The sequence below is a fragment of the Macrotis lagotis genome, chromosome 7 (assembly GCF_037893015.1).
Source record: "Macrotis lagotis isolate mMagLag1 chromosome 7, bilby.v1.9.chrom.fasta, whole genome shotgun sequence".
NCBI lineage: Eukaryota > Metazoa > Chordata > Mammalia > Peramelemorphia > Peramelidae > Macrotis > Macrotis lagotis.
Window position 1 is genome coordinate 19,816,913 of NC_133664.1, and position 14,398 is coordinate 19,831,310.

Consider the following 14,398-nt stretch of genomic DNA (forward strand, 5'->3'; position numbering starts at 1 on the left):
TTCAGGAGGCTGAGAAGGCAGTGGAGGCCCAACCCTGCTAGGGACTCCCGGCATGACTTGGGCAGGGGCCTTTCCTGGAGGGCCTCAGTTTCCCCTCTTCGATCTTCAGCTGGCCCCCGTGCCCTCTGCGTCATTCGCTGCCCACTGGTTGCCCCGGCTCCCCGCGGGCCGGGTGCCAGCTTCTTTCTCACCCAACCCCCAAAGGGCTCCTTCCCGGGGCAGGCTGGGCCGAGGGGCGGGGCCCAGGCAGCATCCTTCGCCGCCTTGCTCCGGGAGATCGGGGCCGGGGGAGTCGCGAGAAGCTGGTGAGCCATGCTTTCGGGCCGCTCGCTCGGTGCCCGAGGGCGACTGAGGGCGGCCTTTCGGGGGGCTCCCCATCCAGGCGCCCACAGGCCGCGCGGCCCCCGCCTCCCCGGCCGCCCCTTCCCCAGCCCGGACCGCGTGGGACAGGGCAGGTCTCCTCCGCCTTCCCCGGCATCTCCCGGGCTGGTGAGGAAGCACAGGCGGCCCCCGGGGGCCGGGAGAGCGCGCACCCTGGCCCGGGGCCGGGAGCTCCGCGGGAGGGCTGGGGTTCTGGGGCCGGGGCCGGGGCCGGGGCCGGGGCCGGGGCCGGGGCCGGGGCCGGGGCCGGGGCCGGGGCCGGGGCCGGGGCCGGGCGGAGGATGGGAGGTTCCCCCACGGAAGAACAAACTGGAACAAGGTCCGTCGGGCTGACCGAGCCGGTCCCCAAGCTTGGCAGGAGGCGCTGGCCAGGCTCCGGAGCCCCCCTTGGAGGCAGCCGAGGCCGAGGGCCGCTTCCGCGGGCTCTCCGCCCTGAGGAGTCCGCAGGCTCGGACCCTTCAGGACGAAGGTTTGCATTTCCACCCTGTCAGGCTTTAGGCTTTGGGGTCCCCGGCCGCCTGAGATGGAAGGGACCGCAGGGGTCCTCTGGGGAGAGCCCAAAGGGTGGGCTTTGGCAGCGCAGCTCACGCCCACTGTTCACTGTCCCTCTGCCCCAGAATTTCTCGTTCCGAGGGTGCTGCCAGGGGCTCGGGAGTTCCAAAGCGTCTCCCGTCTCGAAATCATGGATAATAATGTAGACTTCGTGGTAGATGTTCCAGTAAGAAAGTTTCCGCAAGAGCCGGGAGTTACAGGGGAGATCCAGCACCCCTAAGGGACATCCGCTCTCTCTCCTTCCCTCTTCATTAATTTCAGGAGAGGAAAATATATGTAAATAACAAATAATATAATATGTAAATTACTATAATAATAGATAGCATTTCTATAATGCTTTAAAGTTGACAAAGTGATTCACAGACATTATTTCGTTTTATCCTCCCAACACTCCTGTTAGGGGTTCTATTATTATTATCCCCATTTTATAGATGAGGAAACTGAGGCAGACCAAGGTTAGGTGTCTTGCCTTGGGTCACAAAAATTAATAAGTAAAGTCACATTGAAGTCAGTCCTGACTTCAGGTGTCATGCCGCTGCCATAGTTCCCCAAATGTCAAATTCAGTTAAAAAAAAATCCAATGTCTACTATGTCCTGGGCACTTTAGTAACAGATAAAAGACACAAATAGTTGCCCCCCAGGTAGCTTACATTCTAATGGGTGTGGAGGGGGGGTGATGGGGAAATGCTAAATAAATCAATAGATGAAATTGCTCAGTGAATATTCTCCATATATAATTATAACTTACAGAAATGTGGAATTGCTTGAGATGATTTGCTCATGATCATAGCTCATAGCTCATGAAAATTCTCCTGAGTTTTAAATTCCTGGTCCTTCATCTATTGAACTCTACAGCTATTCTTCATTTAATATTTATTTATTCTCACTTTGTACAATGGTTTTTATACATAATAAAATATTCTTGTTTAAGAGTAAACAAAATACCCCCTCCCCCCCAAAAAATATAGACTCACTTGAGCGATAAAGTAAAGGGGGGAGAAAAAATTTAAAATAAAAAAATAATAGTAATCATTGTAGGTCTGGGGTGGCTTGCATGTCACACACCTGGGTGATTGTTGGGTGTACGGGCCGGATATGGGCTTGGCTCCAGGGCTGGTGCTCCATCCATGGCACCACCTGGCCATACCTACAGCTATTCTTTAAGGAATTTAGACATACTATCTATCCATATAAATAACAGAAAGGTGAACAATAGCTTCAGAAAATGAAATCCTCAAAACAGTTTTGAGGGGTGGGCTGGGTGGTAGAGGAGTCAGGAGTACCTGAGTTCAAATCTGGCCTCAGATATTTAATAATTCCCTAGCTGTGTGGCTTTGGGCAAGCCACTTATCCCCATTGCCTTGCAAAAACTAAAAACAACCCCCCCAAACCAGTTTTGAATGCTCCTTTCTAGAAGGAAGTTGTTCTAAAATGCATGATGATGACAATAGAATAGAGTGGTAGTACAAATCCTGCACCATAGTATTCAGAAGACCTGAACCCCACTGTGTGTTCATTGTATGACCCTAGGCAAGCTTCTGTGAAATAAAAGAAGTTTGACTAGATGGTCTCCAAGGACTCTGAACTTTGAAATTCTGATTCTTGGTTTATTTGATCTCATAATAACTCCAGTCACCAAACATGACCTTGGTGCTTTGATCTGAGGAGGGAAGAAGGGAATTATTTTTAATATGTGCATGTAACTTTGAATTTCATTGAGTTGATGTCTACTTAAATAAACATTGTTTTGACATGGTTTTTCTCTGACTTACAGTTTTAAAAAAAGAAGATGTTTACTGTTCTTTCCCGGCAGCCCTGTGAACAACCAGGTTAGTATCTGGGAGAGAAAAGAAATGACTTTGAGCTCTAGGGAAATGAACTTTAGATGATGTTATATACATGATGAAAACAGAGAGCAGGTTCTTAACTTTTTGTGTGTCCTGGATCCCTTTGGCAGCCTATAGATTCCCTTCTCAGAATCATGCTTTTAGATAATTGAAGGAAATGCTAAATTTCAGTTAGAGAGGAATGAAAATCAAGATGTAATTTTTTCTCTTATAAATTCATGGATCCCTTGACTAACTATAGAGATCAAATTAAGAATCTATGTTTTCAGGGGCAGCTAGGTGGCGCAGTGGATAGAGCACTGGTCCTGGAGTCAGGAGTACCTGAGTTCAAATCCAACCGCAGACACTTAATAATGACCTGGCTGTGTGGCCTTGGGCAAGCTACTTAACCCCATTGCTTTGCAAAAAAAAAAAAAAAAACCTAAAAAAAAAAGAACCTATGTTCTAAAATAAATTAAGCAGTAAGCCTGGGACATGAAAGAGTTATTATGGTATATTGAAGAGAGTATAGGACTCTGAATCATGAAGCTGTGGGTATCAAGGGGTGTTGTTTGTTTTGGGCTTTTTTTCCACTTAGAGACATGGTGGGGGTAAGTAACTTATCCAGGGTCAAACAGAAGATTTGAGTTTTGAATTAAAAATTGTGTGACCTTGGGCAAGCAGTTCATCCACTCTTGTTTGGCTTGATCCTAAATTTCCTTTTCAGTAAAATAGTACTAATGATGCCAGTATTTATCTCTTTGGGGGTTGGGTAAGACAGGATTGCCTATTGAAAAAGTGAAAAGGTTCTTTTTTTTTCCTTTAGGTTTTTTGCAAGGCAATGGGGTTAAGTGGCTTGCCCAAGGCCACACAGCTAGGTCATTATTAAGTGTCTGAGACCAGATTTGAACCCAGGTCCTCCTGACTCCAGGGACGGTGCTTTATCCACTGTGCCACCTAGCTGCCCTAGTGAAAAGGTTCTTAGAGATCATCTAGTTCAATTATCCTCTCATTTCCAAATGAGCCAAACTGAGAGACAACAGTCTTTCCACTGCACTAAGAGACCTTCCAATCTAGCATCAAATGAGATAAATGTCAGATTGATGAACATCAGTTTATAAAGTGGGGCTAATAGAACCTAGCTCCCAGGGTCCTTGTGAGACTCAGATGAGATCACTACTGCCTCCCATTTATGTAAGATGCTTTACAAACTCCTGAAAACTCCATAAATCCCAGTTTTCCTTAATTGGTTATTTACATACCCCATGGGAAATAAATATGCATCTACATCTTCCCACAAAACACTTGTCTGGAGGTGCCAAGTTGGGCAGGAGCAGAACCACTGCCCAGCATTATTGGTGGCTTTTTATGTTTATTTTTTGCAGTTGCTGTTCCAGTACCATGGAAATCTCAAGCTCTGCCACAGACAGGTATGAAGTATGTAATTAAAATGTTTGGCTAAACCTCCACACGATCTACATAACCAGTATGGCACCTTCCATACAGAGGTGGTGCTTGGGTGACATTTTCTAACTTAGAGCAGGAAAAAAAAATATTCTTCCTGTTGTGGAAACTGTTGGACAGAGGAGATTTACAAGAGAAGTTCAAAGAATCCCATAAAACTCAGTTTTGGGAAGGATGCTAGTGGCCATCTTGCCCGATCCACACATATTGAAGACTCCCCTCTGCAATGTACCTGACAGGTGGCTTTGCTTGCAGACCTCCAGGAAGGTCCACCTCCCAAGGCGGCTTCTTTGGCTTCTGGATAATAGGACAGCTTAGGAAATTTTTTCTGACATCTATGCTAAGTCTGTCTCTCCTCAGCTTCCACCCATTGTTCCGAGTTGGTCCCTCCAGGGCTGAACAAAATCTGTCTCACTCATATCCAGTTCACTTGCAAGTCAAGACATTGCTCTCCTCACGTCATTGTTCCTCTCAGAATGATCCTGGGGTGGCTAGGTGGCACAGTGGAGAGAGCACCGGCCCTGGATTCAGGAGGACCTGAGTTCAAATCCAGCCTCAGACACTTAATAATGACCTAGCTGTGTGACCTTGGGCAAGTCACTCTTAACCCCATTGCCTTAACTAAAAAATGAAATATAGTATTTATAAGAATGATTCCAACAAACAGACAAGCAAAATGAATCTCATTCTCTTCCAAAAGACAACCTTTCAAATATTTGACCATATCTTCTCTAGGCTAAAAAAAGCCTGATTCCTTCAAGGCATCCCCTCATGTTGGTCCTCAAGATGCTCAACAGGCCTGGCAGAACCAGGGAGGTTTATAATTGGAAGCTAGGTCAGTGAGCCTCACTTCCTCATTTTATGCATGAGTAAACTGAGGCCCACAGAGTGAGTTGCCTTCACACTTGAACCCAGGTCCTCTGACCCCAAGAGCAGCAATTTTTCTACTATACTCTGCTAGTGCCTTCCACATTAAGCACCCCTTATAAACAGGTTTTCTCTGGGACTTTTGTTCTTTGGTTGTGGTTTCCTCACCTTAGACATTTTTTTCTTTTTCTTCTAGTAACTGAAACTTCTAGTTTGGAAAAATTTAGAGGAGAGGATGCCCCCAGGGCTAGCTCTGTTTTCTTTTATCCTAAAAGACAGTTGGAAATTAAAATTTAGTAGCTTCTCTTGAATTAATTTGGTTGCATGAAGAGGCAGTGGGCATTGGATAAGCTCATAGGTACATTGGAATTTAGGAATCTGAGAGGCAGTGAAGTGTCTTGGAAGGAATATTGCCTTAGGTGTCAGAGGATCTGGGTTCAAATCCTGTCCCTTCCACCAATTGTTTGACCTTGGATAATTTGGTATTTCCTTGTTGGTAAAATAAGGCAGTTGTGACATTCTCAATTTTTGTGTGACATGGAGCCCCTAGAAGTCTGGTGAAGTGTAGATTCCCTTCTCAGAAGAATGTTTTTAAGTGCAAAAAGCAAAATGCACAGAATTGCAAAGGAAATGAATTCTATTGAAATAATTATCAAAATAGTAAAACCAAAGGCAAGAGTTGGTGTTGACATCAAGCCTAGGGCCTTGATATGAATAAGAGCTCAGGGAATGTCTGAGCCACAGGACATGGAAAGGAGGCAAGGCCATGAGGTAAGAGGGCATCAGATGAGACAGCTGAGCCTCTCTTGCTGTCCCCTCATCTCAGGGCCCTGAGAGTTGGGGATAGGGTAGGTGGACAGACAGCTGATGGAACATTGGTCCAGTACAAGGGGCCTATGAATGACCAACAGGATGATGAAAAAGCCTCTCCAAAGACTCCCCAACCCTTGTTTAATAGACTATATTTTCAAGGCAGGTCAAATGCACAGCAGGAGAAAGTACTGGCTTTGGAGTTAAAGACCTCAAATTCAGATCTAGCTCTTCTCTTTGTTGTGTGACCTTGGGCAAGTCATCTAACCTCCTGGGGCTCATTTCCTCCTCTTCACAACGAATGAATTGATCTAGCTGGATTCTAGATTCTATACTCTTTTCAATCTATGATAAAATGAAGAAAAATCATCCACCTCCTAATCACAGCCTAGGTTATCCATTCCTGGCTCAGGGTTTAATTTCATCTTCTGTTTCCTTATTTTTCCTTTCATTGTCAAGGGACGTGATATAAAGACCATTCCTATTAAGTCAGTAGAGAGAAAGGAAAGTTCAGTTCTTGGCTAGCTAACATCTAGGATGTTCAAAGTAGATAATGGATATCATTTCTCACTCAGCATCATTTAAACTTTCTTCTTATTCATTTCATGGATCTAAAGCTTCCAGATGGCTTAGAGGTCATCTTGTCCAGTCCTTTGACTTCCAGATGAAGAAACTTGAGGCCCAGAGAAGGGAAGTGATCTACTCAGGGTCACTGCCTGGATACACAAGCCAGTCCACAAGCATTTATGAACCATCTAATATGTATCCAGAATGGTTGATTCTACTCAAAACCCTTCCACACTCCAGGCCCATACCGCCATACCAAACATTCTGATGTTTCCAAAATACCCCGATCCCTTTGAAATGGATGTTGGGAAAAATTAGTGTAAGCAAAGAGCCATGACTATGCTGTGACTTGGAGGACGGATGAAGTTTCTCTTGTTGGAAGGCCACATTCCTTTCCTTCCTCCATCATCATTCCCACATGCCTGTCCAGGGGTTCCATTCTTTTTTTTTCCTGGAAAACTTTTTTATTGTGGGTGAAGAAGCAGGGCAGCTGGACAGTTTAGATGATTCCAATCTTATTGGCAACATCTAAAGCATCATAGTCTGGGGCAAGCTGGATGTAGGCCTTCTTCTCTCCATCAGGCCGGATCAGTGTGTTGACCTTGGCCACATCAATGTCATACAGCTTCTTTACGGCCTGCTTGATTTGGTGTTTGTTGGCCTTGACATCCACAATGAAGACCAGGGTGTTGTTACCCTCAATCTTTTTCATAGCAGACTCCGTGGTCAGGGGGAACTTAATGATGGCATAGTGATCAAGCTTGTTTCTCCGAGGGGCACTTTTCCGAGGGTATGTTGGCTGCCTTAGAAGCCTCAGCGTCTTGGGTCTCCAGAAGGTCGGTGAGATTCGGATCTTCTTCTTCTTGTGGCTGTGGACACCCTTCAACACCGCCTTCTTGTCCTTCAAGGCCTTGGCCTTGGCTTCTGTCTTGGGGAGGAGCGATGGCTTCCTTCTTGGCCTTCGGCGCCATCTTGGGGGAAAGGTCAGGGGTTCCATTCTTTATCTTGGCAGGCCAACAAACTAGTATTGAGAAAACATTAGATGATAATTCAGGTGAAAACTGCCAAGGGCTGATTGGATCACTTCTTCCTAAATTGAAGACTTTATAGCGCTATAATTTATAGATGACTTGATAGAAATACCTTTGAGGTAGTCCGTTTCCTCTTAGAATCCCTTAGCTCCATTGATAGTTTCACTGATGGTCATAATGGGTATAGCCTGTGGTCATAATGGGTATAGCCTGGAGTAGATATCCAGAAGATATTCAGAAGAAATTGAAAACATGCCTTACCACTTACTGCCTATGTGATTTTGGGCAAGAAACTTCACCCCTCCTGGGCCTCAGTTTCCCCATTTGTAAAAAAGGGTCATGCTGGATGATCTTTCACCCTTCTGGGCCTCAGTTTCCCCATTTGTAAAAAAAGGGTCATGCTGAATCATCTCTTTTTTTTAGGTTTCTTCAAGGTAAATGGGGTTAAGTGGCTTGCCCAAGGCCACACAGCTAGGTAATTAATAAGTGTCTGAGACCGGATTTGAACCCAGGTACTCCTGACTCCAGGGCTGGTGCTTTATTCACTATGCCACCCAGCTGCCCCTGGATGATCTCTTTCAACTCACTCACATCTATTGTGCCAGGCATAAATCTCTTTGGGGGGGGGACTTAAGTTTATTTTTTAACACAAGTTAAAATTAACTATCTTAGATAAATTTTTCTGTTATCACTATAAACAATTATAAAACTTATGGGCATATAACCCTAAAGTGGAATTCTTATCTTTTTCCTATGTAGGCATAAACTTCATTCATCTGTTCTAATGATACCACCTTTAAGAGCTGCAGTGTTTAATGAGCATCTCAGTTGAGGCTCAAAATAATAATAAACCTGTAAAGGTGTTGCTAAAAGTGTGATCATCATCTCAGCAGAATATAAACTCTTGAAGGCAGGAGATTTTCCTCTTTGATCTTTACCTGTGATTACAGTAGAGTTCATAAATGTCCGAGGTGGTATTTACCATCTAGTTACCATCACACCATACTGTTTCTTGCTAGAATTTAAAAATAAATTGACTTTCGGTTTTCTTTCTTTTTTATTTATTGGAGGTATTTGGGTTAAGTTACTTGCCCAAGGTCACACAGCTATTACATGTCTAAGGCTGGATTTAACTTCAGTTGCTCCTGACTATGGGTTTGGTGCTTTATCCATTGAGTCACTTTGCTGCCCTTTAGCCTGTTTTCTTTGAAGTCTTCAAGAAGGGAGACTGCAAGGGCAGCTTGCCCTAATGTTGGGAATTCAAGATAAGTTCAAATCTTGCCTCAGACACGCGGAAAAGTATGACCCTGGGCAAGTCACTTCCTTGGACTTGGTTTCTCATCTATAAAATGAGGAGGTTGGACTAGATGACCTCTCTTATCCTGTCCAGCTCCAAATTGATGAGGCTTCCTTGCCTCCACAGCCCCCCAGGATTTCAGTTTCCCTCTGTCCTGAACCCCTTTCTCCTAGCACCCATTTCCCAAACTTTGGACCCTTTCTGGCCCTTCTCTTCCCTGGCACGCCTTCATTGTCCATGGCAATTGAATATAGCCCAATGTGACTAATTCTGAGCCAAGGCGGGTGAGGGGCTAGCCCGTGATTCAAGCTTGTTAATCTCCAGAGGCCTTCAACAGGGCAGGAGTCACCCCTTGGGAAAATTCCTCTTAGGTGAGTTTTGGCTTCTGCTTTCTGCTGTCCAGTCACAACCCACTGGAAGCCCGCCCTGCCATGCCTTTGACAGTGAAGCCAGACTCCAGGGAGAGCTCACCATGGCACCGGAGAGAAAGAACTGAAGTAAAGAAAGAACTGGGATCAAATCTGGGACTCTTGCTGCTAAGATTTTTCTGGCCGTGTCTCTTCCAGGCACTGATGTCACTTGAGGGAAAGACAACAATGACAAAAACAAGTTGCTTTGGATGAATTGGAGTGACTTTCACAATTAATGTGCAAACCCAGGGATGTCTGGGCCTGGGGCTTCTTCTGTTAGTAATGGGTGTAATGAGAAGGGTGAGAGATTTAGAATCAGCTGGCCTGGGTTCAAATCCTAGTTCTGAAACTTACTACCTATGTGACTTTAGACATTTCCCCTTGCCTCAGTTTCTCCAACTCTACATAGCCCAAGTTTCCAGCTCAGATTCCATGTCCGGTGAGGGAGGTGGTGGATTGAGATTGCCTTTCTCCGTATTACACCCCTTGGTCCAACAGCCTCCTAACAGCTTCTTGTCCTCCTATTGCCTCCGAGTCCCGTCCAGGTCTGGATCTGGAATCTGGGGATCTCATTTGTTCTTCATCACAGCTTGGTACTGCAGGTATTAGTCCTGTCTCACACATGAAGAAACTGAGGCAGACAGAGGAGAAGTGATATACTCAGGGTCACACGACCAGTAGTGTCTGGAGGTCTCAGGTCCTCTAATCCAGTACTTAGAGATCTGAGTCGATGATCACTGATCCAAACTGAGGAAAACTGGTATAATCCCAGAGAGATGTGTTCTTTCTCTCTGAGGGGAAAGATGCCAGAAAGATTCGATGCAACAGGGAGAAAGAGATTCTGCTATTTAAATCCTCTCATGCCATACTGGGGCTACACCAGTGGAGAGACCCTGGATTGGAACCAGGGAGATCTGTGCTCAAATCCAGTCTCAGACACTTATTAGCTGTGTAACCTTTGTCACATCACTAACCTCTGCCTCAGTTTCCTCAGCTGTAAAATGGGGATAATAACAGAGTCTACCTTGAAGGGCTATAAGAATCAAAGAAGAAAATATTTTTGAAGCACTTTGCAAACCTTAAAGTTCTATATAAATGCTAGGAGTTATTATTTTTTTTAGGTTTTTGCAAGGCAATGGGGTCAAGTGACTTGCCCAAAGCCATACCGCTAAGTTATTATTAAGTGTCTAAGGTCAGATTTGAACTCAGGTCCTCCTGACTCTGGGGCTGGTGCTCTATCCACCGCACCACCTCGCTGCCCCATAGGAGTTATTATTAATCATTTAGGAAAGGGTCCCTGTGTAAGTGGAGGGTGAGGAAGAGGTTATCTGGTCTGCATGACTTAATGTAATAAGAGTACTGAGAAGGTAGGGCTCCAGAGAAGAGGGATGGACAGCCTGGGATGCCATTTGGCAAGGCTGGCTCCTTTCCTATCTCAGTGGCTCCTTCTCCCAGGGTTGGGGGGGGGGCAGTGTTAACAAGAAACAAAAGGGTCAAAATGAGAAAATGGACAATCCGGGTTTGTATCCTCAGGGCTGTTCCAATAACTGAAGGGACTAGAATTTACAGTTCCTAAGGACAACGTACCATCAAAGGGAACATTTTAACTCTGCCACCACCTAGACCAGGGAGGGCCCCTTCAGGCAACTGGTGACCTACAGTGAGTTTGCTTCACCTGGAGAAAATATGGAACATGCTACATTTTAAAAGGACCTACAAGGTCAGACTCTTGTGTCCCAGGTTCCAAATCCCAAAGACTCTAGTGATCACTTTATTTTCCTGCAATTTTAACTGTTGAACGTCAATAAATAACAAGTCCTTAGCTGGAGGGGACTTGCATATTTGCCACGAGAGCAGCCAAGTCCTATAGTAAGAGACAGAAGGAAAGAGATAGCTTTGAAATCAGATTATTTGGATTCAGATTTTCCATCTGTTCTTGATTATCTGAGAGCCCCTTCCCTAGTCTAGGGATCAGTTTCCCCTTTTGTAAATTGAAGGGAATGAATTAGTTGGTCTCTATTTCCTTTGAATTCTTAGATCATTTCCCCAGAGACACCCAGTACTTGGAGGATAATGACTGTGTCCTGGCTTTCACAACCCTTCAAGGCAGATTCTGTTATTATCTCTATTTTCCATCTAAGGAGACAGAAGTTAATGGATCTGGGTCGGGGGTCTTTCCATTTTAGGCTTCAAGGCCCTGTCCCGGACCCCTGCTGTGGTTGCCTCGGTGGTCTTGCTTGTAAGCGTGGCTGTGCTATTGGCCATAACACTCATTCAGATCAACCAGAAAGAAGTCCTGGCTCCAGGCCTGAAGGTAAGATCTCTGCTTGAAGGGACGCAGAAGTAGGAAGGCCTTCAGAGACAATATAATATTGATATATGAGATTAAAGAAAGAGAAAATCTCCTATGTCAAGTCTGTTTAGTTGGAGTGGAGAAAGTGGGCCAAAGGGGAGGGAAGAAGATGCCCACATGTCCAGCTCCAAACTGTCTCCCTGTGTCTCTGGTTCTGGGTTTGGATGAGGGATACAGCCACCCTCTAGGGCATGGGGCAGACCCTGGAGGTGCTGGGGTTGAGGGTGAACTATGAAGAAAATGTTTTTGTTTGGTATACAAATGCACATCTTAATTTTTATTAATTTTTATTGATCTCTTCTGCATCACATCAATCATTTCTGAACATACCCATTCATTCTCCCCATCTTAGCATTTCTTTCTAACAAAGGAAAAAGGAATCCTGACCCATATGGTAAGACATACAACACTCCACACCACAAGTCCCCCACTCCTGTAGAGTAAGGAAGAGGGACTAATACACAGTATTTTAATTATGCTCCCCAGTTGCACATGGGTATTTAATATGTGATCACGTAGGTACTAGCCCTATGGTGAAGAGCAGTAAAATCATAGGGAGAGTGGTTCAAGGCAGGAGTGAGCTGCAGTTTTCAAAGTTTGATGGGTAAATAAATCCCTTGCATAGGGGCTGAATGAAGATAACCCACTTCTGCTATTTACCAGTTGTGAGAATCTGGAATGATCTCTTAGCTTCCTAAGCTTCAGTTTTCTCACCTATAAATAGGGAATAATAGTAACACTGGAGTTCCTCCTTCATAGGGTTACTCAGTCAAGCAATAAACATTTCTTAAGAACTCTTCAAATTCTCTGGCTCTCCACTCCCTGAGAAGGGAAGCAATTTGATCCAGATTGTATTATATACAGTCACATGCGCATATATATATATATATATTTATATTTATATATATATATATATATATTTCTCTATATACCTATAGTATAAGAAATGGAAAAGGTAGTCACTGCTCTGCCGGGCAAGGACAGTTTTGACTGTCTATCCTTCAGAGTCCAGTGGTTGAAGTCAATTTAGCTGAATAAAGTGATCCTGGATTCCCCTTAGAGCTCTTGGACCCCAGAATTGCTCAGTTCAAGTCCACTCTGTTATCAAACTTTTTCTACATTAAACTTTTGTTTTGGGAGTTGAAAAACAGGACTTTTGGGTACAGATCATATTTGTTGCTCATAGTGTCTGTCATAGAAGTGATTACAGAATGGACGGGAAGAGACAGCCGCCAAACTTCATCTATACTTACTTCAGTGAATATTTGTTGTCAAATCAAGTCCCAGATTTTGAGCTGAAAAAGCTTGGCACCATCATCCAGTCCAACTCATTTTACAGATGAGGAAACTGAGTCCTGGAGTGTGGAAGTAGCTTGTTCAAGACTAGGCAGCTCCTGAGATCTAGGCAAAACTAGGATTCAAACCCAGATATTCTCATTCTACCACTCTAGTCTCTCCATGTGGTTTCTAGGTTCTACAGAGCATGTCTAGGCCTGTTGGGTCAAGCAAAGATTGGGGCAAATGTCAGAACCTGGACTCTACTGTCTTGTTTTCTTTAGGGCAATGTGATAGATAGGACTGGTCTTAGAGATCAAAAGCTGAGCATGGAAGCTGTCGTGCTTAAAGTGTTGTGATCAGTGTTTGGGATTGCAGTGGGGTTCCCCTTACTTCACTGGGTGAGGTGTGGTGGGAAGAGCTCCAGAATGGGAGATGGGAATCTTGGACTCTACGTCTGTCAACTTTCTGTTTGATCTTAGGAAAATCTTTGACCCCGTTTAGTAGGTCTGTTTCCTCCATGGTGAAGATGAAGACTTTGGATTAGGTCATCTCCAAGGTCCCTTCCAGCTCTTAAAAAGAAAAAAACAAGTTCCATTAACAAGTCCCTGCTTAAACTCGATGCAATTATAGTGTGGCCTCTGTAGCTACATGCATGTCTGCCACACCTTTTACTGTTGTCTCTTGGTTTACTGTGTAGGGTGCTGGCTTTCTTTCCCATGGATGGTAAATCAAATGTCATCTGTCTTTTCCAGGCAATGTTAACACTGAACTGGTAGGGAACTAAAGGTCCTGCTTTGTAAAGAAAATCACTGCAAAGAGATAAGGTTACAGGGGATCCGAAATGCCCCAACCTTGAGGCCATGCTTCTCAAGTCCCTTTCCTTTAATAGGCAGGTGAGACAACCCAACAGAGAACAGAAGGCAAAGCTTCAGAAAGCCTTGTTGCCAAATTCTTTTTCCACGTATTGGCAGAACTCATCCTTCTCTCCCTTTATTTTGTAATCTGGTCAGACCTGGCATTGATGAGCATGGGAGGGTTAGGGTTTTGGTTTTTTAATAAGTTGATGTGCCTCTGCACTCAACTGATTAAGGGGCTTTTATGGGGTCACGGTTGTCTGCAAGGATGCCCCTTGGCATCCCAGAGCAGGATCTCAGTATCAGTTCCTAAAAGGGCTTGTCGTGTTTCTTTGAATCTCAAGATCATAGACTCCTAGATTTCAAGAGTTGGAAAGATCCTCAGAGTTCATCTAGTCCAACATGGGCATGAATTATACTCAATACTCAACAATAAACCCAACAAGCACTTATTCAGTCTTGGCTTGAAGACCTCAGAAAGACACACCACCTTCTACAAGTGCCCATTACATCATTTGTCTGCCTCTAATGATTCATGAGTTTTCTCCATACACTAAGTCTAAATTTTCCTTCATTTAGAGCTGCATCTTTTGCCCATGTTTCTTAAATTGGTTAAAATTATTGTCTTACTGGGTTTTTTGGCAAGGCAAGGGGGGTTAAGTGGCTTGCCCAAGGCCACACAGCTAGGTAATTATTAGATGTCTGAGG

The 14,398-nt window shown here is 44.5% G+C and overlaps 1 protein-coding gene and 1 pseudogene across 4 annotated transcripts in view; one reads left to right on the top strand and one right to left on the bottom strand.

Annotated features, from left to right (window-relative positions):
• Positions 1-251: 251 nt before the first annotated feature.
• Positions 252-14,398, top strand: part of ENTPD3 (ectonucleoside triphosphate diphosphohydrolase 3) — a 43,597-nt gene continuing 29,450 nt past the window's right edge. The window contains exons 1-4 of one of the 4 annotated variants that reach the window (XM_074195582.1): positions 252-305; positions 2,708-2,762; positions 4,145-4,189; positions 11,392-11,519. In XM_074195582.1, coding sequence (XP_074051683.1) covers positions 2,723-2,762; positions 4,145-4,189; positions 11,392-11,519 — 213 coding nt within the window. In that variant the 5' untranslated portion in view covers positions 252-305; positions 2,708-2,722. Of the gene's footprint in view, positions 306-406; positions 490-2,707; positions 2,763-4,144; positions 4,190-11,391; positions 11,520-14,398 lie in introns of those variants that run through there. The other 3 variants (XM_074195584.1, XM_074195585.1, XM_074195586.1) reach the window with 3 other exon arrangements.
• LOC141494429 (large ribosomal subunit protein uL23-like) lies at positions 6,887-7,438 on the bottom strand (annotated as a pseudogene).